General features: G+C 46.5%; 1 protein-coding gene across 1 annotated transcript in view; it reads left to right on the forward strand.

Moving 5' to 3' along the window:
* Positions 1-20132, forward strand: part of LOC128343996 (serine protease inhibitor Kazal-type 5-like) — a 226428-nt gene extending 206296 nt beyond the window's left edge. The window contains exons 25-29 of the mRNA XM_053293435.1: positions 7493-7555; positions 8154-8179; positions 9272-9399; positions 13814-13862; positions 20030-20132. Coding sequence (XP_053149410.1) covers positions 7493-7555; positions 8154-8179; positions 9272-9399; positions 13814-13862; positions 20030-20116 — 353 coding nt within the window. The 3' untranslated portion in view covers positions 20117-20132. The remainder of the gene's footprint in view (positions 1-7492; positions 7556-8153; positions 8180-9271; positions 9400-13813; positions 13863-20029) is intronic.
* Positions 20133-22794: the final 2662 nt, after the last annotated feature.

The following is a 22794-nucleotide window of genomic DNA, read 5'->3' on the forward strand; positions in this document are numbered from 1 at the left end:
CACATCCTTGGCAACTGTGTGCTTGTGCCCATACCCCAAGAAGACATGAGACACAAGTGTATGGTGAAAAGGGTCACAATTTACTAATTAAATTCAAAATGCAATTGAACGGAAACTGAGATTGGCTCTCCACCCCTACAGTGTGGAAGCTAAAGGCACGCTCAATCAGTGCAGGCCTTACCTAATTTGAATGGGCGATGCACTTTGGCTCCAGGCAGCCCCAATGCTCTAAATCAGAAGCTGCCCATCTTAACTGACCTATGGTCAGGTCTCTGCCCATAATGGCACACATATACCCTGAAGCCGCCAAGCCTTTCTAGGGGGTGTCACCTGCAGAGTAGAGCTGGCCAGACCAGAGTTTCCTGATCTGCCAAGCCTCTAGGGAGCTGACCTGCCTGCTCTATAGCCAAACACTTACCTGAAGGTACTCACCAAAAAATCAGATGTTACTCCCCACTGCACTATACCTGTGACAGCATGGGTTAGCCTAGCTTAACACCCCACACTGTCCACCAACCACACAGAACAACAGCCAATCCCTTCCTCAGGTCTTCTGGAAAGACCCTTGTGCCCTGAGGCGAAAGAGGGACCCCATCATCTCTATACAATTCTGGAGAGAGAGAAACAAGTCTCCCTACTGTAGAACCCTGGAGGAAGGACCTTTTTTGCCTCTAGAGAAAAGCTCACCTGCCCAGAATGCCCCAAAGGAGGTTACTACTGTGGCCACCTGGAAGAGCACCACCGCATAAGGAGAACAGCAAATGCTGCTGAACTGCCCAGTCGCGCCCTGGACCACCTCTGGTGTGATTGGCTTATGTTCATCCACCCTGGCCAGTGCCTCCCAGGTCCACCGTCCAGCATCCTAAAGTCCCCAGTGTGATCCTGGACCCCCTGTGCTTTGACAAAGAAGGCAAAGGCTGCAAGATTGCTCACCAAGATCCTGCGAGATAAACCCCACACCCTCAAATGCACCAGGTATTGCAGGAGGTGTTCCAGAGGTGCTGGCCACACCTGTCTGATTCCTATCTTCTACCTAAAGTCCTGCACTTTCTATCGTAGGCGGCCCATGTGCTCAGAGCCAATGAGACAAAAATAGCTCTATGCGCTTCTATGCGCCAAGGCTCCATAGCCACTCGGGCATTGGGTCAGGCCGCAATGCTGCTCCCAGAGCCAGCTGATGAAAACAGTGCAGCTGAAAATGAGACAGAGCATCCGCCAAGCCGTTCTGGACTCCAGGAACAAGACACACTATGAATAGGATGTTATTCCTCAAACAAGAAAGCACAAAGGCCCAGACTAACTTCATGACTCTAGGGCAGTGGTTCCCAAACTGGGACCCTCCAGATGTTGCTGAACTACAAATCCTATCAGCCCCAGCTACAATTTAAGCCCCGCCCTGTGCTGAACCACCCACTCCAGCATGGAACTCAACACCTCAAATGCAGCACATGACACAGAGCAGCCCATTGACAATGCAAAGCCGATGTAATATTGGCCTTGAAAAGCAAAGCTCAGGAGGTCAAAATCTTCAGGATACACTGGAAGCAGGTGAAAAGCGGATTCAGTATCACACTTCACTAGTAGGGTTCCCTGACCACATAAACAGATCATTTGCACAGCTTCTTTGAATGAGGTATACTGCATTGAGCAAAGCTCGGCTGGAATCCCATCATTCACAGAAGCCCCCTGAGGAAAAGACAGGTGATGTATTAATCTAAATTCCCCGGGTGCCTTCTTGGGCACTGTCCCCAAAGAGGAGATCCGCAGAGTGAGCAGGGCAGAGAATCAAATGGGCCAAAACCCACCCTAGTGCTAGCTCTTTCTGAATTTTCTTTGCAACTACGGCTTCCATGCCCTGGAATGACTTCAAATTTGGGGCCAAGCTACTGGGGAAAGTGCAAGGAATCCTAAAACTGAAACCTGTTTGCAGGTTTCTCTCTCCCAAAGGGGATATCCTGCTGAGGGTAGTCACACAACCAGCAGGCCAACACTTGGAGCTTAATTGGGTGGTACACAACCCTCTCTCTTGTGTCCTGATGCCTGGTCCCTGAAGCCGCCTTTGAATCCTCTGGTGCTCAGGCAGTTGTTACCTGAATGCCGCCCCCACAGAAACTGCAGTCATGGTTGAATCTACAAGGCGAGCAGGTGCACTTTCTGCTGCTATAAAACTCCCAGCATAGCAGGGGCTTTGAACACCTTGTGCAGCTGATTGTGTAGTTGCAGATGCCTTTGAAATTATATGGCTGCTGTCAGAGCAGTCAACCTAGATCAGGGCTGCTCAACATTGGCCCTCCTGCAGATGTTGACCTACAACTCCCATAATCCCTGGCTATTGGCCACTATGGCTGGGGATAATGGGAGCTGTAGTTCAAAAACTGCTGGTGGGGGGCTAATTTGAACAGGCCTGCCCTAGATGGTGTCATTATCTGCAGCCACAATTCCTAGAGTTTATTCCATGGAATAGTGGGGTCTAATGCAGCGCGCATATGGAATGAGTGGTTGTAGCACGCCCATGCATTGCCCATGCACAAAGTCCATATACCCCCTGTGAATGAGGTCAAAATACTTGACTAAAGCTGGGCCCTTAGCGGGCTGCACGTGCAGGACAACATCCATATATACCGTGAAGGCTGACAACCAATGTGTCCAATTATGCTCAATGGGCTTCCTCTTTGTTTTCTTTTGGTCCCTGTTCTGCTCCCTCTCCTTAATCACTGGTTCTGGCTCTCGGAAGAGCAGCTGGAATACAAACTTGCACCTCCAAAGGCAATCCTTCATCGAAAGCGATAAGTGATCTCCCAGAGGGAGGAATGTGACACCTGGCAGGTAGTATTCCTGAGCAGGGGCTGGCACTGCTGAAGCAGCAGCCGTGGATGCTGGCCAGCCAGATAGGCCTGGCGGACTCACAACCTGCCACACTTGATTGCATGCACCACAAGGCTCCAGTTGGCCAAAAGATCCCAGAAACCATCCCAAAAGACTAGAAGGGACCCATATGGCTGCATGCCCCACGGGCAAAACCCCTGTGGAGATTCACCCAGTTCAGCATCCCCAAGCACCTGGCCATCTCCTTCCAATGCATCTGGTCTTGGTGTGGCTCCCTCTTTCTCCTGTGTCAGGTCCACAGGCGCAGGCCCTGGCCCAGGCTTATCTGATTCCAAGACAGCTAGTCTGTAGGATAAAGACTGCATGAGCTTGGCCTTCTTTGCACCCCTTGTGAGCTTTTTAGGCCCTGCAGGAACCCCTGAAGAACTCCACTTTTCTTTCCCATCAGGAGGTACACACTTTCCTATTTCCAAGGCCTCCAAAGGAGTGATGAGAGCTCTAACTGAACTCATATCATTATCCTCATCGGAGGAAGAAGAAGGCGGAGGAGCAGGCCTCCTAGGTGGCCTCACTGGCCTTCCCTCCATCTTTCCCTTGGCTTTCTTTGGCACCATTGCCCTTACAAACAAACCAAATAGCCCCAGAAAACAAGGCTTCAAGCCCAGTGCAAAAAGCCCACAAGCTGTTTAACTACTCTGTTTAACCACAGTACCGAGGTTACATCCCCCAAGCAGTGCAAGCCACCCGGCAGGAAAAACCTCCCTGGAAGGCTGCAAGGCCTGTGCCCAGCACCCCCTTGCAGGCCCAAACTCCCGCCCCACCAAGCTCCAATCCGGAGGGGGCAGCCTTGACTGCCCTCTGCTCTCACCGCTCCTGGGCAGAAAGTCACATGTTTGCCACCACCGCTGCCTCTTGTGAGAGACTGAAAATGCTGTCTGCGATCACCACTGTGCCTGGACACAAAGAAAATGCCCAAAATGCCACCGGCCAAAGCTGTGCAGAGCTAATGCTGCCAATGACCATCCTCCTTGCCTGCTCAGAATGGACTGAGGAGGGAAGATGCCATCGTTGGCAGCATGCCGGAAGTCCCACCCACCCCCAGTGTGCCCATGGGCTACCACCAGGCCTCGTGCTTCTTGGTGGGGGGATGGGGCAAACATTCCATCCCACCCATTCAGGCAACGAGTGGCCAGATTGTTTTAAAAACCCTAAATAGCAGCTGTAAGGGGGCAATCTGGAGCAAAAGCAAGTTATGCGTGAGGGGAGCTTTAGCCTTTTGCCCCACCAAGGACCCAATCCAGATCGCACCCCTTCCAGCCCAGCTGCTTTTTGTTATAGGTGTCAATGTGATGTTTCCTCCTGGGGCAAAAAACCAACAGTGGGGAATCTGATTCACTCTGGGACATGGGGCTAGATCAGATTGTGATGCCTACCCTCCCCGCAGCTGCTATTTAGGATTATTAAAAAGTGCACAGTTGCCAAATACATGCTTTACTGCATGTGTTGGTTGACCCTCACAGTCTTGTTTCATATTAGGGCAAGATCATTCAGACACATGCACACATGCATGTCCCACATGTGCAATGCTTCACCAAGTGTGCTGTAGTGGTTAGAGCAGTGGACTAGGACCAGGGAGAGACAGGCTCAAATAACCATTTATCCATGAAGTTCACTGGGTACCTTCGAACCAGAACCTACCTCATAGGGTTGTTGTGAAAATAAAATATAAACAGATACACCATGCTGAGCTCCTTAGAGGAAGAGCAGGATATAAATGTAAATATATATATATATATATATATATATATATATATATATATATATATATATAAAATGAATAAATGTAAAAAGCAAAAAAATAATGAATAAAACCACTAAATTATTTGGCCTGGCCTTCTAGGGTTTTAAATGATTAACTGTTTTATATTGTTTTAAATTGTTGCCCTGATTTTCAGGGCTTTTAGCTGTTTTATTGGTTTTATTGTGTTTTAATAGTTTGATTTTAATTGTTAATTTGTTTTAATTGTTTTTATCATGCTGTGAACTGCCCTGAGCCATTTTGGAAGGGTGGTATATAAATCAAATAAATAAATAAATAAATGAGGGGACATTGTGAGGGGTAACGTTACTGCAGTTGGATAGCCCTGCAGAAGGGGAAGTTTAAGAGAGGAGAGCTGGTCTTGTGGTAGCAGCAACAGTGATTTGTCCCCTTAGCTAAGCAAGGTCTACCCTGGTTGCATTTGAATAGGGGACTACATGTGAGCACTGTAAGATATTCCCTTCAGGGGATGGGGATGCTCTGGGAAGAGCAAGTTCCCTCTCTGGCATCTCTAAGATAGGGCTGAGAGAGATTCCTGACTGCAACCTTGGAAAAGCCACTCTGCGTAGACAATACTGAGCTAGATAGACCAATGGTCTGACCCGGTATATGGCAGCTTCCTATGTTCCTATGTTTAAAACAGACTGCAGGCTTTGCATTTCCATTCTGGAGAGAGTGGAGACCATGGCCTGCTAAATGCAAGGGTGTTTGTTTTTAAATAGCATCATGAGCACTCACACAGGGCCAACGCTAGTGGCTACCCCAATGTATCCTAAGACACATGCAGTCCTCCCATGCGTACAGTGAGTCTCTGTGTCTAGGTGTTGCTGAGGGGAGTGATGCTGGAGAGGATGGTTGGTCCATGGGGAGGATGGTTGGTCCAGCACATGGGAGGGAGAAAGGCTTGATTCACTTTAGGAAGGAGGAGGTATTCAGCTGGGTGAGGGCGATGGAACTGGACAAGCAAAAGTAAGGCTGTAAGAGTGGAAATCTATGGAATTCCTTGCCATGGGATGTGGTAATGGCCACCAGCTTGGATGGCTTTAAAAGGGGCTTGGATAGATAGATTCATGGTAGACAGGTCTATCAATGGCTACTAATCTGATGGTTGTGGGCTGCCTCCAGCCTCAGAGGCACGATGCCTCTCAATACCAGTTGAAGGGGAGCAACAGCAGGAGAGAGGGCATGCACATATCTCTTGCCTGTGGGCTCCCCAGAGGCATCTGGTGGGCCACTGTGGGAAACACGATGCTGGACTAGATAGGTCTTACAATCCAGCAGGGCTGTTGTTATGGAAAGATAAAGCGGGTGGGGGAGATGGAGTGTTTTGAAGATGAGATTGAGACACTTGTACATGACATATGTACAGTGTATGGCTGTAAGGAGGGCCAGTATGTGATCAAAGTGACCAGAGACAGGAATGATTCTAGCAGCAGAGTACTGCATAGAGGTTAGGGAACAAAATGGAAGACCAGCCTGCAGTAGTCAAGACAGACAATGACCAGGACATGAACCAGAGTTTCTGCAAAGGGACAGGCTTTGGGCAGAGGGAGAGGCATCAGCAAAGGATTATTTTCAAGCTCTGTTGACCAACTTTATGGATTTAGACCAAACACTATCATCCTATTTTTGCTCATTATGCTGATGGATGGAAAACTAGATCTCAGTACATGTAATCAGTCTGAGGGGGCATTCTTTCCCCCAAGGGTTTTCTTTTATCAGAGAAAAAGCTGAGGTTAGCTTCATGCTGAACCCATCCCCACCTCCCCAGCAACCTTTCTTCTTGAGGATACAGGGACCTGTGACTTTTATCTCACAAAGAGAAAAGCATCTGGGTATGATCTTGATCAGACAAATAGCAGGGAAGTTAAAGGTTAAACAGCCTCTTGTTCCCTGCCACACATACCTGTCCCTGTCCTTCTCTTGAACTGATTAAAGAAAGCTCAGAGAGGGAGAAAATAGCGCAGAGTGCCAAGTCTTTCATAATCAATCTGCTTTTAGTGTGCCAAGTCTTTCCTTGAGGAAATATTTGATGTAAACTCCAGCATATATATATATATGTGTGTGTGTGTGTGTGTGTGTGTATGGGATTGCACTAAGAGACCATCTTCTCAACTGAACATCAGTGGACTCTGATCACTGTTCTGTGAGGAATATGGGTGTCTTTGTGGCCCTTTCTCTAGCACTTTGGTGCTTCTCAGGTAAGTCCCTCTTGCAAAAAAGTATTCAGTGTAGATTTGTTTAAATTCATTTTTAAAAAAATCTTAATACTCCTCTCTTCTTCAAAAGAAACCAGAGTGGTTTATAATAATCTATAACAAAGAAGAAAACCAAAACTGAGTTTTAAAATGGTAGCATAACAGAGGAACAGAATCATACAACTAATTGAATCAAATACAATTGTAACAAAGGAGGGAGCGTTGTTATGTCTAATACACAAATATTTCTGTAATATTCTAGAAAGGTCTTCAGTATAAGTAGGCTGACCATATATAAAGACAGTGGAGTTGTTCACATGAGCAGCCCTACCTGGGCTTGAACAACCCTACCTGGGTAGGACTGCTCGTGTGAAGCACTGGGATTGAGCCCAATCCTGGCGCTGCCCCGCCGGGTAGCCCAGAATTTTTACCCAGGCTTTTACTGAGGTAAGAGGGTGTGTGAACTCTCTCTTACCCCAGTCCCCATTGTGTGGCAGCACAGACTGCCAACAGCCCATCCTACCATAGAGGCCAGTCTGGCCTCTAGACTGCCTTCAATGCTCTGCGCAAGCAGTGCAGTGCATTGTGGGGTTCCTGGAGGCCAGGCGTCCTTCCCCTGGCCTCTCTCTCACCATACCACTCACTGAAGTGGCAATTATGTGGCCGCACAGAAAAGCAAGAGTCAAACTAACAGCTGGTCATGTGGAGGATGGTAAGAACACTCTTGCCTTCCCCCTGCCCTACCCGACCCCGGGTTTTACAGTTGTGTACACAACCTCAATATTTTTCTGCCTTTAACTGTTGTGAGAACTGGGAATTGTGGTAAGTGAAGCATAGAGTGCAGGGGTGACAAAAGGTGCACCAGTTAAATTTCCTTTTCTGCTACTGGAGGTACAGGAGAGCTATCCTCTGGTCACCCTGATTATGGTAAATAGGACCAAGATTATGGGCATAATTATCAACAAATCTATAATTAAAAGGTGGAAAGGATGCTTTCAGTATACAACACATTCTCCTCTTGAGAACCTTTTCCAAAAGGCATGGACGATTAAAATACCAGTTAGGTGTATATTGAAGCTGTAGAAGTGCCCCATGTTGTGAAAGCTAACAAAACTGAGTTGATCAGAAGCACTGTTAGAAAGTCTTACAATCTATTTCTGATATAAAAGACTTCCAAAAAAATCCATCTGAATTACAGTGAGTTGGGAAAGAAAACAATTGTGTGTCTCTTAGCCCACTCGCAGATTTAACTCTCTGAATTTGAGGTGGCTCAAGCAGATGACACCAGTGTGTTTTTGTTCTTCTTTCAGGGATTTTAAGTGTTGATGGGGATGAGGTAAGTAAGACTACGTTGCCTTTGCTGCTTTCTCCAATTTGTTGTACAATATAAACAACTCCTATACATCATGCAAGCAAACTTATGCGGTATGTGATCCATTATCACAACTGCAGTGAGGCTAGCAAGGGTGCTGTAAGGCTGGCTTTACTCTGTGACTGAGCATGACAGACAACTGGCTCCTCAGCCAGGCAGCTGCTCCTCAGCCAGGGTATGACCAGCTATCACATGGTCCACAGTCATCTCAAGCCATTCTAGCATTTAATTCAGTAAAATATATGGGAAAATATATCAGGGAAATACTCTATTTATCCCTTACCATCATCAGGGCAGCAGGTCTTCAACAATTCCATGGCTCTACAGGAACCAGTGGAGAAATGCTTGACTAACAAGCAGAAGGTTGCCAGTTTGAATCCCTGCTGGTACTATATTGGGCAGCAGCGATATAGGAAGATGCTGATGCCTTTCTCATACTGCACGGGAGGAGGCGCCATGAGTCAAAATCGACTTGACAGCACACTTTACCTTTACAGGAATTAAAGCTTGGCTGTCTCTTCTGAATGAACTGGATTACCATGAAGCTATAATCTATCTAGCATAAGGGCAAATCCATTCAGAATGTTTGATATTGAGAAGCCTACTACAATGAACTCAAGAATTGTGTTAGATAACTTATGAAAAACCTATGACTTTGCTCTTACACAAAACAAAACCAAAACCAAAACCATAAACATCATATCAAGTAATTATGCATCCAGTGCTTTTCACTATATATTGAATATATCTATATCTAACCTGTATATTCTGAGATTAGTCATTCTCAAAATGATATCACTTAGGCAATCACCTGAGGAACCCACATGGGCTAAATCTATCCAATCAGTTTTTCCTGGTACAGTTATCTTTATGTTCCTTCCTCCTCATAAGAGAGAAATGGGACTTTGAAAGGGAAGGATATGTTAAACTAAACTTACACCTTAATTTTTCCCATGTATAGAAACTAAACAAACTGGAAGCATGGCTTGGAGAAGCTATAGAAATGAATGCTGGACAAAGAAGTTTGCTATAAAATGCCATACATTTCATTTATAGATTGATTGCAGTCAATACCTCTCTGAGCCTGGCACAGAAGTCAGAGGCTGCAACCGGATGTATAAACCAATCTGTGGAGATGACGGTAATACTTATGCCAACGAATGTGAGATGTGTCAACTAACCCTGTAAGTACTGTGAGTCCTGAAGGTTGCTTCTGGGCTATAATTCTGAGTAGCAATATTTGATTATATTAAAAGTGATATTTACTTGTCACTTTTTAATTTCACCCTTTTCAAGCAGCTCAGGTAACTTACGTGAGAACTACCCCATTTTATCCTCTCGATCCTGTGGCTGGTTAAGCTGAGATATAGCAGCTGGCCCAGTGTAACCTAATGAGCTTCAGGCTGAAGAGGGAGCGACTCCCTGGAAAATCCAATATACTACCCACTACATACTAGTAGGCAACAGTCAACAGCATGTGTTGGAGAAGTCTCCGATCCTAATTCAGGAGCTGTGTGTTCCCCAGATTTTCTATCGTGTGTCAGTGAAAAACAAGGTCAGAGGCTGGGAGCCTGATGGTGAGCTAAGTCCCAGCTGGGCAGGATGAGCCCACCCTGCCCAGACTTCATCCCCAGCTTCAGAATGAGGTAGGAAGAAAAGTGGTCCTACTATCCAGCTGGGGTAGGATCAAGCTCCCAGCCTCCAACCTTGTTTTTCACTGACATGCAATTGGAAACTGGGGGCGTGCACAGCTCCCAAATTAGGGAAGAAGCTTCTCCAATCCAGCTGTCAATCGTGTGAACTACCCGACTGACTCTCTGCATAGAGTAGTTATTTCTTTATGGATCTATGCATTGGAATGGTAGAGAAAGGCAGGTGTTCCATCAGCTGGGTGGCAACAAAGGTGCATGACACTGAATAAAGAAGCACAGTGGTTGAGATATTGGACCTAGCTCAGTCAGATTTCCACTGGTAGCCTCCAAGTTCACAAGAGCTGGCGGAGAGACCAGAAATACATCAGCCAGCCATTATACAACCATAAAACAATCTTGATGTCAAACGTCCGCACTTGGTTACTTAGAAATATTCCTGTGTTCCTATGGCTCCCCCCCCCCCACACACACACCATGAAAAGAGATGGATTAGGGGAAAACAACATTTACCCTTAGAAAAATGGTAGAGGAAGCAGACTATATTTATAGAATTTGGTGTTCTTTCCCCTTTGCTTGTGTGTGTCTGTGTGTAGTGGATATGTGTTGGACTTTCCAGGGTGTTCTGAGTCCTTATGCTTCCCTGTTCAGACATGAAGTTTATTTTAGGTCCTACCTTAATTTTCTCTGATCTATAGATAGGACAACTTGCCCAATTCTGGATGAACCAGCATAGTCATTTATTTAATGACCCAATCGTCTATTTACACTTACATGGGAGTAAGTTCCATTGAACTCAGTGAGTATTCCTTCTGGGTAAACATGCTTGCTTGCTTATTTATTTATCTGGCACATTTCTATACCACCCCATATACAAATCTCTGAGTGGTTTACAATCTAAAACACAACAATAATAAAAATATTGACACAAGTAAAGCAATGTAAAACATAGATAAAAACTCTAAAAATTAAAACTTTAAAACAAATCTAAATTAAATTAAATTAAATTAAATTAAATTAAATTAAATTAAATTAAATAAAATATAGCCCAGCATAGGAACTGGATTATATTTTATATTATAAACTTCTTGTATTTTAAAAGGTGAGTGCAAGATCTAAATGATCCAATTTTAAGTTAAAATATTCAAAACTTATCCAAATTTTACTGAGAAGACAGTACTCACAAATTATAGAAAGGGAGAAGAACCAGGAGTGTAGGAAGCTTGGCAGCGGCCCTGGGGCAGGATGTGAGTGTGAGTGCTGTTGCACATCTGCCACCACCATGCACGCTAAGGGAAGTGAGCTGGTCTTGTGGTAGCAAGCATGACTTGTCCCCTTAGCTGAGCAGGGTCTGTCCCGGTTGCATATGACAGGGGACTAGAAGTGTGAGCACTGTAAGATATTCCCCTCAGGGGATGGAGCCACTCTGGGAAGAGCACCCAAGAAGTTCCCTCCCTGGCATCTCCAAGATAGGTCTGAGAGAGATTCCTGCCTGCAACCTTGGAAAAGCTGCTGCCAGTCTGTGTGGATTCCTGCCTGCAACCTTGGAAAAGCTGCTGCCAGTCTGTGTAGACAACACTGAGCAAGATAGACCTATGGTCTGACTCAGTATATGGCAGCTTCCTATGTTCCTATATTACCCCCTGTGAGCCACACCACTTCTGCCTGCATCAGGATGCTGACACAGATGGTATTGCTGGTGCCGGGCACAGACATGTGGCCCACCACCCTCTCCCAGTTGCAAGGACTTCCTTCACCTTGCAAGCCAGGGAAAGAATACGATTAATTTTGATACCATCAGCCATGGTATCCTTCTGGACTGGTGGGAGGCACTGCTTTGCTGTGGTTCCGCTCCTACCTCTTAGGTAGATTCCAGGTGGTGTCAGTTGGAGATTGTTCTGCTCCAAAGCGAGAGCTATTATATGGAGAGGAGAGCTGGTCTTGTGGTAGCAAGCATGACTTGTCCCCATAGCTAAGCAGGGTCTGCCCTGGTTGCATATGAATGGGAGACTTGATGTGTGAGCACTGCAAGATATTCCCCTCAGGGCATGAAGCCGCTCTGGGAAGAGCAGAAGGTTTCAAGTTCCCTCCCTGGCTTCTCCAAGATAGGGCTGAGAGAGATTCCTGCCTGCAACCTTGGAGAAGCCGCTGCCAGTCTGTGAAGACACTACTGAGCTAGATAGACCAATGGTCTGACTCAGTATATGGCAGTTTCCTATGTTCCTATGTTCCTATATGGAGCCCCAGCCGCACAGGGCTCCATTTGATCCCCAATGCTTTTAAATATCTACATGAAACCACTGTGAGAGATCATCAGGAGATGTGATGCTGTGTGCTATCAAAATGCTGATGACACCTTGATCTATTTCTCTATATCAACTTCGTCAGGAGATGACTTAACCTCTCTAAATTTACTTGGAATAGATAATAGGCTGGATGAAGGAGAACAAACTAAAGTTGAATCCAAACAAGACAGAGGTATTCATTGTGGGAGGCCAGAACTTAGGAAGTGATTTAGATCTACTTGTTTTTGATGGGGTTACACTCCTCTGAAAAATCAGGTACATAGCTTGGAAGTACTTCTGGATGCAAACCTTTCTCTGATAGGTTGAGGAAATAGCAGGAGTGCTTTTTATCAGCTTTGGCTGATATGGATACGAATATGATGAATATTTATATACCACATTTCAACAGAAGTCCCCAAAGCATGTTACATAGATATAAACAAAGAAACAAACAAAATGGCTCTCTGTCCCCAAAGGGCTCACAATCTAAAAAAGAAACATAAGATAAACACCAGCAACAGCCACTGGAGGGATGGTGCTGTGCTGAGGATGGACAGAGCCAGTGGCTCCCCCTGCTCAATAAAATCACCACTTTTGAAAAGGGGCCTCTTTGCTCAGTTGGCAGGTGACATGCCAGCTACATCCATTTCTCATGACAAATGACCATCACGCTTGATTGGGCTGCCTTTGTACATAGTTTGGAAACAGCAACTGGTGCAGAATGTGGCAGCCAGGTTGGTCTCCAGGGCCACCTGTAAAGGCCACATTATTCCTGTTAAAAGAATTGCACTGACTGCCAATTAGTTTCTGGGCAAAATACAAAGTGCTGGTTATTACCTATAAAGCCCTGAACGGCTTGGGCCCAGGATATTTCAGAGAATGCCTTCTTCTTCATGAACTCCACCACCTATTAAGATCATCGGGGGAGGTCTGGTTGAAGTTGCCACTGGCTTGCTTGGTGGTGACCCAAAACCAGGCCTTCTCTAGGGTTGTACTACTGAGGCTCTGGAACACACTCCCAAATGAAATCAGAATCTCCTCATCTCTGGTTGTTTTAAAACGACTTTTGAAAACATTGCTTTTTCATCAGTTTGTGATGTTTTTAAGTTTTAAAGTTTTATGTATGGTGATTTTAATCTATTTTATATGATTTTTAGGTTTTAGTTGCTGTTTCTTTAAATTGTAAACTGCCCTGAGATTTTATATAAGGCGGTATATACAGTAAATGTGTTAAATAAATAAATAAATGCCCAGCCAATGAAAGCACCTTGGCAACTGAGAGAGGGCAATGAGTCATGTGTCTGTGCCTAGCGTCAGCAATGCCCCTTGCACTGGCGTACTAATGCAGGCAGAAGGGGCATGATAGGCATGGGGTAATGCACCTGGCAGCAGTGTCAAGCAGCCACCTCAATAGTGGGGATATAGTGAGGGGTGCACTGGTGGGGCCAGGCGGTGCCTCGATGGCACCAGACCACTGCCTAATCACTCCTGAGGAGGGCTCAGCTCCTCTTTGGCTAATCGAAGAGGATCTCCAACCCCCTTTGTACCATTTCCATTTCTAGTGCACATAGCTGAGCATAGGTTGTTCTACCAGTCCCTCTGGAGGAATTAATGTAAAACAGGGAATTATGTTCTAAGATTCCTCTCTTCTCTCTCTTACACAGGGCGCTCAACAAAAATGTTGGCAAGCAGCATGAAGGAAAGTGTTCTAAGGTATGCACATAGTTTAACAGATAGAAATTAAACCTGCAGATCTATAGTGGCAAAACTGTGGTGTGAATTCTACTAGTGAAATTTCAGTTAAAGGTGGTTTGTTTCATAGAAACCTCAGTATTTGTATGCTGTCATGAATTTGGAATATGTGTGCCAATATTGTTTAGGATGGCAGCCGAACCCTGAACAGCCTGTGTTAGAACCCTGGTAAAGAAAATCACAAATCCTATGTATAAACGGCACAAAATTTAGAATTTAAATTTAAAAGATTATCCCAAGATAATACTTTTATCATACTGGAAAACAATGGCCCATATCTTCTGCAGCAGAAAGCAATTTTCACTTCTCTTCCCTCCCTCCAAAAGCCCTTTTCGCTGCTAGAAATATGTCCTAGAGGGTGCTTATTGAAGGAGGGGAGAGAAGCAAAAATGGCTTCTCTTTCCCTCTGTGCTGAGCTGAGGAACAAGGCTTCAACCCCAGCCACTCTGCAAGGGTGGAGCTCTTCTTTTACCCTTGTAGCACTGCAGAAGATGTGGGCCATTGTGTTTTCCAATAACCAGTCATCTATATCCTCCACGTGTAGAAATTTGAAAACCAATCTTGTTGCCCAACAGAAATGACTATAAGGGGTGAAAATAAACTGCAGACTGCCACTTCCACATAGTGACTGATGGGGCGGGGCACAAGGGCTCAGATACCAGAAGGACTCCCTGCTCCCAAGGGTTTCTGCCCACCCAACAAGGTCATTAGGGGGCCTTTGTTCCATGTGCTAGTGTTGATAATGGCTAAATTCTTGTGCACACAGGACAGGGCCTCCTCTGTTGTTGCTTCAGGCTCTGGAATGCTCTCCCAGTGAATGTCCACTCTGACATCTGTGAGGAGAGGAGAGCTGGTCTTGTGGTAGCAAGCATGACTTGTAGGAGTGTGCATGCCCCTGAACCGGTCCGGATGGGCACGGGGCGGGGGTTGTAGCTCTAAGGGCGGGGGGGTATTCCTCCCCCCCCCGCCGCTCTTCCCCCTCCGGCGCTGTGACTATTTCAAAAGTTTCTGGGGCGGCAGGGTTCGTCCCTGCCGCCCCTGGCCCCGTCGTTAGCCCGCTAGCGCTCCAACAGCCTCCACGCATGCACCCGTTCCGATGCACGTGCGCACTTGCGGCGGCCGCGCACGCGCTCCCTACACGTCACATGTCGACGTGAGACGCCTGCGGAGTGCGCGTGCGGCCGCCGCAAGTGCGCACGCGTGCTCCGCAGACATCACACGTCGACGTGTGACATGTAGGGAGCACACGCGCATCGGAACGGGCGCATGCATGGAGGCTGTTGGAGCGCTAGCGGGCTAATGACGGGGCCAGGGGCGGCAGGGATGAACCCAGAAACTTTTGAAATAGTCACAGCACCGGAGGGGGAAGAGTGGCGGGGGGGTAAGTACTACCCCCCCACCCTAAAAGCTACAACCCCCCTCCGTGCCGAGCTGCCGGACCGGCTTGGAACCGGACCGGTTCAGAGGCCTCTGGAATGGCCTCCGGACCGGTCTGGGCACAACCCTGATGACTTGTCCCCTTAGCTAAGCAGGGTCTGCCCTGGTTGCATATGAAAGGGAGACTTGATGTGTGAGCACTGCAAGATATTCCCCTCAGGGGATGGAGCTGCTCTGGGAAGAGCAGAAGGTTCCAAGTTCCCTCTCTGGCATCTCCAAGATAGGTTTGAGAGAGATTCCTGCCTGCAACCTTGGAGAAGCTGCTGCCAGTCTGTGAAGACAATACCGAGCTAGATAGACCAATGATCTGACTCAGTATATGGCAGCTTCCTATGTTCCTATGACTGCTTTTAAAAAACAAAATAAGACATTTTTATTTGTTCAGGCTTTTACCCCTTAGGGGTTGCCAGGACTCTCAGTCCTCTTGCTTCTATTGTCTTTTTAAAGGTGGTTGTTCTTTGGTGTTTTATGGTTTTTACTGTTTAACTGATTTTAGAGTTTTAAATGATTTTTATGGAATTTTATTATATTTGGACTTTTGTAAACTGCTTTGGGATGCTTTATGAAAGGCAGTAAAAAAAAGGAATAATAAATAAATTGCATCACAACCGCCCTGAGCCATTTTGGAAGGGCGGTATACAAATCAAATAAATTAATAAAATAAATAAATGTGTTAGCAACCTCTCATTGTACAACAGCTTGCCACCATCTGTCCAGGTGCGGAAATTTCCTTCCTAGCAACACGGTAGAAAGTCGTAACTATTATAGAAAATGTAACACATTTTTATACATGTAATACATTTTCATACCTCCTGACCAACAAGCAATGAGCACACCATCACATATACACATGCACACATAGATCACAACTGTCACTGATAAATATTCCTTTGAGTGTTGATACTGTGTACTTTGGTTTGTAAACTAACTCCTGGAAGGAGAGGATGTGTGTGCAAGTGAATTTCGTAGAACTGAACCAGCAAAAAATGCTCCTGAGTGTTGGAGCAGAAGCAAGTTGGGTTGGGATGGGGTGCAGCGCATTGCAAGGGGAAGAAGGAATTTTCCAAAATCAGGTGCAAGTCCCTTCTGTGAGTGGAGCTGCATTAGTAGAAAATGCCTGCATCCAGTTTGAAGGAACCCCCCCTGCTTCCATTGCAATACTCTATCTGAATCTGTTTGCAAGAGTGCCTGACACCCAAAAGTGACTTTTCAAGGGGCTGCTGTGGAAAAGGTGAGGTAGGGAAGTTTGCATGTGTTACCTTCCTTCTGCCCATGGGAGCTCCGTCACAACCTAAAAGAATTTACAATACCCATGCTATGTAAGGGGTAGCTCAAAAAAAGTCCCTTTCTCATGCCAACATGAGGGATTTTTCCTGCCCCTGGGTCTGCCCTGCAGAGATGACATAATAGGCAACTGCACAGTAGTCAGCAATTTCTGTGATGGTGGAAGCTGCAAAACAAAGTAGAGTCACAATTATCGGAATAGTTGCCAGTGTACGCACTGTGGCTGAGAGTGATCAGAACTGCTCTCATGCACAGTAAAATGGCTTATGGGAACCAACCCTAACTTCTTTATTGTCATCTTTCATGCTGCCCAAGCAGATTTGCTATGATGAGAGCATTCCAATAAAATTCCTATTGAAAGTGCTCTATCTGAATAGCCGACCGCCTGAGGCATCGCCATAACTGGGTGAGCATGTGAGAAAGACACATGCCCCCTGGGGCCCTGGAGGGCCATGCTTGCTGCTTCTCCTGCCCCCTATGTTGCTCACCTCCACTATTGCACTCATCCCATCTCCTTGCCAGCTGACAAATGTGCAAGCGCAAAGCCATTTGAGGGGTTGGCAGGCAAGAGCCCATTTGAAAGGGTCAGTAAGTTTTTGTCATGCCCTTTGGTCAGCTGAGGGGGCGGGGACAGACAGTGGGATGATGCACCCATGCAGGATGCCAGGCAGCAACAAGAACCTAGCCTGGGGAATCAAAGACACTTTGTAAGCTGTAAGGGAAGTGGAGGAAGGAGTGGAGAGCAAAGTGGTTGGTGGGAAGTGGTGAGTGAAAGGGAGGCAGGGGTGCTCTGGATTTTGCAGCTGAGCCGCCTTCAATAGCAATAGCAATAGCAATAGCACTTACATTTATATACCGCTCTATAGCCAGAGCTCTCTAAGCGGTTTACAATGATTTTAGCATATTGCCCCCAACATTCTGGGTACTCATTTTACCGACCTCGGAAGGATGGAAGGCTGAGTCAACCTTGAGCCCCTGGTCAGTATCGATCTTGCAATTTTCTGGTTACAGGGCGGCAGTTTTACCACTGCGCCACCAGGGGCTCGTTTATGGGATTTGTATACCGCCCTTTCAACCTGGCTATACTACTGCTGATGGCTCAGCATGTGCTTTTATGCTTGGGATCCCCCAAAGAACCGGGACTCGTTTTGCTCCAGAGTGACCGATCCGTGAGAGTTAGTCATAGGGTACTCATCACACAGGACAACTCTGTCTGTGTGAACAATGCCCCCCTGCTCAGACAATTTACGAAATAAAGAGCTAAGCCCAATGAACATAAGCAAGTAGCAACAGTAGCACTTGAAAGAAAACTATTGAGAAAACAGGGTTGCTGGTGAAAACTACTGGATCCATTTGCAAACCCATTTGTGAATTGATGCACACAGACAGTCCCCACTGCAGTCCCTATTTTTTGAACTGAGTCTGTTCTCTTTACTTGGAGGAACATTTCCAAGATTGCCTTATTTCTCTGTTTGCATGATTTCTGCAGAGAATACTCCCAGTCCCAGCCCACCCCACAAAGCGGGGCTGTCCTTAGGGTGGGGCAAATAGGGTGATTGCCCCGAGCCCTGCGCTGAAGCAGCCTGTCCTCCAAAATTTACTTTCCTTTCCTCCCACCACCACCCAGCCGACCAACCAACATGTAGCTGCAGGAGCCATGCCCAGACTTGACTTTGAATGGAAAGGCTCCCTGCAGCCACATTCCCTCTCTGCTCTGACTCTCAGCTGTTCGGCAAGTGGGTAGGGCTTCTGGAGACCTCTTGGCCAGTGCAGGCCTCCCTGAAGCTCTCCCTGAGTCCTCAGTCCCTGACCCCTCCTGAAGCTCTCCAGCCTGGACTGGAGGCAGAGTGGCCAGTGCTGGCTGCCCACAAGAGCACTGCACACACCCTCAGCCCTCCATGCCCTGCAGCCCTGGGCTGTGCTGAAAGCCTGTGCCTTCCTCCTCCTCCGAGTCAGCAATGGAAGGTATGGGGTTTCCCTTTTTTCATCCCCCCACCCTCATATATTTCTGAAATGGCTGAACATAGGGCTTTGATATTGGGCACAAAAAATCCTCTGGAAGTGAAGCCCCCCACCCCCAGGCCATCATTCCAGCCCCATTTGGAAGAATCTGTCCTTTGCCTTCATAAAAAAGCATACAGCACCCCACCCTTTAGATGACTGGTCATAGGGCTTTGACATTGACTGGTCATAGGGCTTTGACATTGACCACAGATGTAGGGCAGGGTGGGAGGGCTTTGAATACTGAATTTGAAGTGGATTGGTCAAATTGTTGATTTTTAATTATTTTTCCCTACTGCAGTTAAGCTGCTAGAAAGAGTCCTCTCTATTCATTGATTACTTCTAACCTGGTGAAAGTGGGGCTCACTGTAAACAGCTGAATAAACTACATTATTTTATTTTATTTTTAAATGCACTATGTTCAGGTTGGCTTGCAATCCAGTCTGAGTAAGAACTATGAAGCAAGGGGCATGTGTTGTATTTTTAACTTTTTCCCTTACAGATGCACTGTATGTCCAAGCTGGTTGGACATGTCCAAAAACCTCACTCACTCACTCACATTGTTTACACAATATGTCATCAGTCAGTATGATTTGGTAATCATATGAAATGTTAAGGGCCCCCACACATGCTGATTCTCCCCCAGCCACACACCCCCTTAGGAACGGCCCTGCCCCCAAGCCTGTATTCACTTCACTGTGGTTCTTATGGCAAGATTTATGACAAGTGTGAGTTCTGCAGGAGAGCCCTGTAAGTAAAGAGATAATAAACTTTTGCGTGACTACAGTGGTGGTAATGTGATAGAATGAAAAAGTGAGTTAAAAACCTCTGGGCATTTCCTGATCTACATATATTAGTACGTAGAGAATATTTTTGGTAAGATGGCTAAAACCAAGTCATTAAGCCAGGGATTGCTCCGAATTGGTATATAGGGCACATCCAAAGAACTTGACTCAGTTTCATCAGTGCAGGAGCCTAAGAATATGATTGCACAATCACCCAGCCACCCAGATCATGATTACCATACTCCAGAGTTGTTTCATCATTTACAAATTATGGACAGTGTGTAAACAATTGGTGTATTATGTGCCATGATATCGATGCAAGGTGCCCTTCAATATCTCTACTCAAGTAGGAAGAGTAGGAAAGTATCTTCAGTGCTAATTAAATGGAAGAGTAATTAGGTTTCACTAGCCAGGACTTTCTCTGGTTTTTCTATTGTGAAAGTGACCTATGGTAGAAACTAAAGTCTACATTTCTGCATAATAAGAAGGATTTCTAGGGAACATTGCAGGAAGAAGGGACCTAAGGAACCATGATTCCTTATGTAAGAGTTGCAGATTTTAAAAAGCACCCTGTGCCATGAGCCTCCATAATTTTAAATTGTGTTTCACTTTTCTTTCTAGGGAGAAGAGGAAGGCTTATCTTTCCAGCCTCTGGAAGAACTTGAAAAGGCCCCTGTGCCTGAGATCCCAGCAGCAGATATTCCATAAGGAGATTCTAATGCCATATTAATAAAAGTTCATCTACAGCTGTGCGTTTGCTTTGCTGACTCTTGCACCGTCTACTGTACAACAGAATGTACTGATGGTTTTGTTTTTCTCAGGGGCGTAGCGAGCCCCATGGTGGCCTGTGTTCCCCCCATCACCATCCCCGCCACTCATTTGTGGAGCACCCCCTTTCCACCTCCTTCTCTTACCACCACCTCTCCTCCTCCCTCTGCTTTGCTGCTCCTGTCTTAATCTGCCCACTGTTGGGGGGACAGGCGTGGTTCTCTCGCTGGCATGAAAGAAGAAATTTTGTGTCTCCTATCCTTGCTCTGCTGTTCTTCAAAATCTGAACTCTTGTATAGTGCGCCTCAGGGCTCCATATTGTCTCCGATGTTGTTTAACATCTACATGAAACTGCTGGGAGAGATCATCAGGAGATTTGGTGCAGTGTGCTATCAGTATGCTGATGACACCCAAATCTATTTCTCCATGTCAGCATCATCGGGAGAGGGCATAACCTCCCTAAATGCCTGCCTGGAGTCGGGATGAGGGATAGCAGACTGAGACTGAATCCAGATAAGACGGAGGTACTTCTTGTGCTGGGTCGGAACTTGAGAGATGATTTTGATCTGCCTGTTCTGGGTGAGGTCACACTTCCCCAGAAGGAACAGGTACGCAGTCTAGGGGTGTTTCTGGATCCGTGTCTCTCCTTAGTCTCCCAGGTTGAGGCAGTGGCCAGAAGTGCCTTCTATCAGGTTCGGCTGATACACCAGCTATGTCCATTTCTTGAGATGAACGACATCAAAACAGTGGTACATCTTCTTGTAACCTCCAGACTGGATTACTACAATGCACTCTATGTAGGCCTGCCCTTGTATGTAGTCCAGAAACTACAGTTGGTCCAGAAGGCAACTGGTTGGTCTCTTGGTCATCTCGGAGAGACCAGATAACTCGTGGATTGAAGGAGCTACACTGGCTGCCGATATGTTTCCGGGCAAAATACAAAGTGTTGGTTATAACCTATAAAGCCCTAATCAGCTAAAATTCCTATAAAATAAACTGAGTACCCCACTGCCTTGCCCTATCCCCCAACCCACTTTTTACCATCTTAGTGCAACTCATGGGGAATAATGGGGCTGCTTTGAATCAACATTATTCCCTATGGCAGAAATATAGAAAATAAAAAACTAATAAAAATTCATAAAAAATCAACTGAGTGTCCCATCACCCTGAAATGAGTGTGTTAGGTGGCACCCATGGGGCCCTACCCATCACCCCACTGTGGTGCCCTCTGGGCCTTTAAACATGGGTCAAATTGATTCAAATCGAAATGGAATCTAATCCAACTTGAATTGAATTTGATCAGATTTGAGTTTGCAAATTTGAGTTTGAATTAATTTCTGGCTGGTTCGACCTCAAATCAAATAACAAAAATCAATTCATATGCATCTCTACAAGGAAAACTTGACAATATGAAATACACCTCTCTTGAGTACAAGAAGAACACCATCAGGTGAGGAGCAGAAAGCCTGTTGGCTTCATAATTGTGTTTGTGGGTTGGGTTCCACCTACGTCTGTACTAGCACTCTTCTGAGATGTTTCTTGGATTCTACCGACAGAGGGAAGGTCTAACATATCTCCAGCAGAGGCGTAACTATAGGGGGGCAGGGGGGGCACGTGCCCCGGGCACCATCTTTTCTGGTCACGTGGGGGGCGCCGCCATGACAAAAAAAATATTATTATTTTTTTTATTTTTTGTTAATACAAATGTTTCCTGCTCAGTGCAGCAGCACTGCAGCAGTCAAGGGAGCGCGTCAGTGCCCCCTCCCCCACGAGCGGTCCCTTCCGCACTGCCCGCGCCCCCCCCCCATTGCTTTGCTGGCGCCTGGCGGCCAGTCAGTGGCCTGGCTTGGCGGCGGTGGCGGGCGCTTGTGAGGAAAAACCTAAGTATAATGTAGTATGTTGGGGGGGTGGGGGGCGCGGGGGGGCGCCATTTCAGTGCTTGCCCCGGGTGCCGTTTTCCCTAGTTACGCCTCTGATCTCCAGCGTCTTTCCCTTATATATGCATGTCTGCAGAACTGAGTAGGAAATCTTCCCCTCCAAGTAATGTTTGTATTTCTAGATGTGGAAATCTGATAGTCTCTCTGGAGCACACAATCAGCCCATCAAATCTCCTAGAAACCACAAAGGACCTTGCTACTACTGCCTCCTCATGGGAAGCTGCTACCATCACAGGCCCCAAATGCCTCAGTGCCCATATTACACATCTCCTTTGCTGATCTCTGTGACTTGCTTCCTCCTCCATGGTGCTCAGGACCATCTCCATCATGCTGTGGACTGAGATGCTAGGTGCTGTGCCCGCCATGGCAAAACTATCACTCTCTTACTGGCAGGGTGGTTGGGTGATGGTGTATGCCACATGAGCATACCACCTGCTTGGGGCATCCAAAGTGTTGGTAGTGGGTAGGAGTGCTCACCCACCTAACTCACACAGCAGGCAGAACAAGAGGGGCAGTGTTCCTGAGAGGGAAGGGATTTCTATTCTTTGTGCCCTGTCCATGGCATGGTTTCAACCAGGTTTTTGTGGTCCCAGCCCCCACTTCATGCCCATGAGACGTGTGGGCATGGCCCATATTTGGACACTTCCTGTACACTCACCCAGATTTTGAGAGGACTCCAAT

Source organism: Hemicordylus capensis, chromosome 2, assembly GCF_027244095.1.
Source record: "Hemicordylus capensis ecotype Gifberg chromosome 2, rHemCap1.1.pri, whole genome shotgun sequence".
NCBI classification, from domain to species: domain Eukaryota; kingdom Metazoa; phylum Chordata; class Lepidosauria; order Squamata; family Cordylidae; genus Hemicordylus; species Hemicordylus capensis.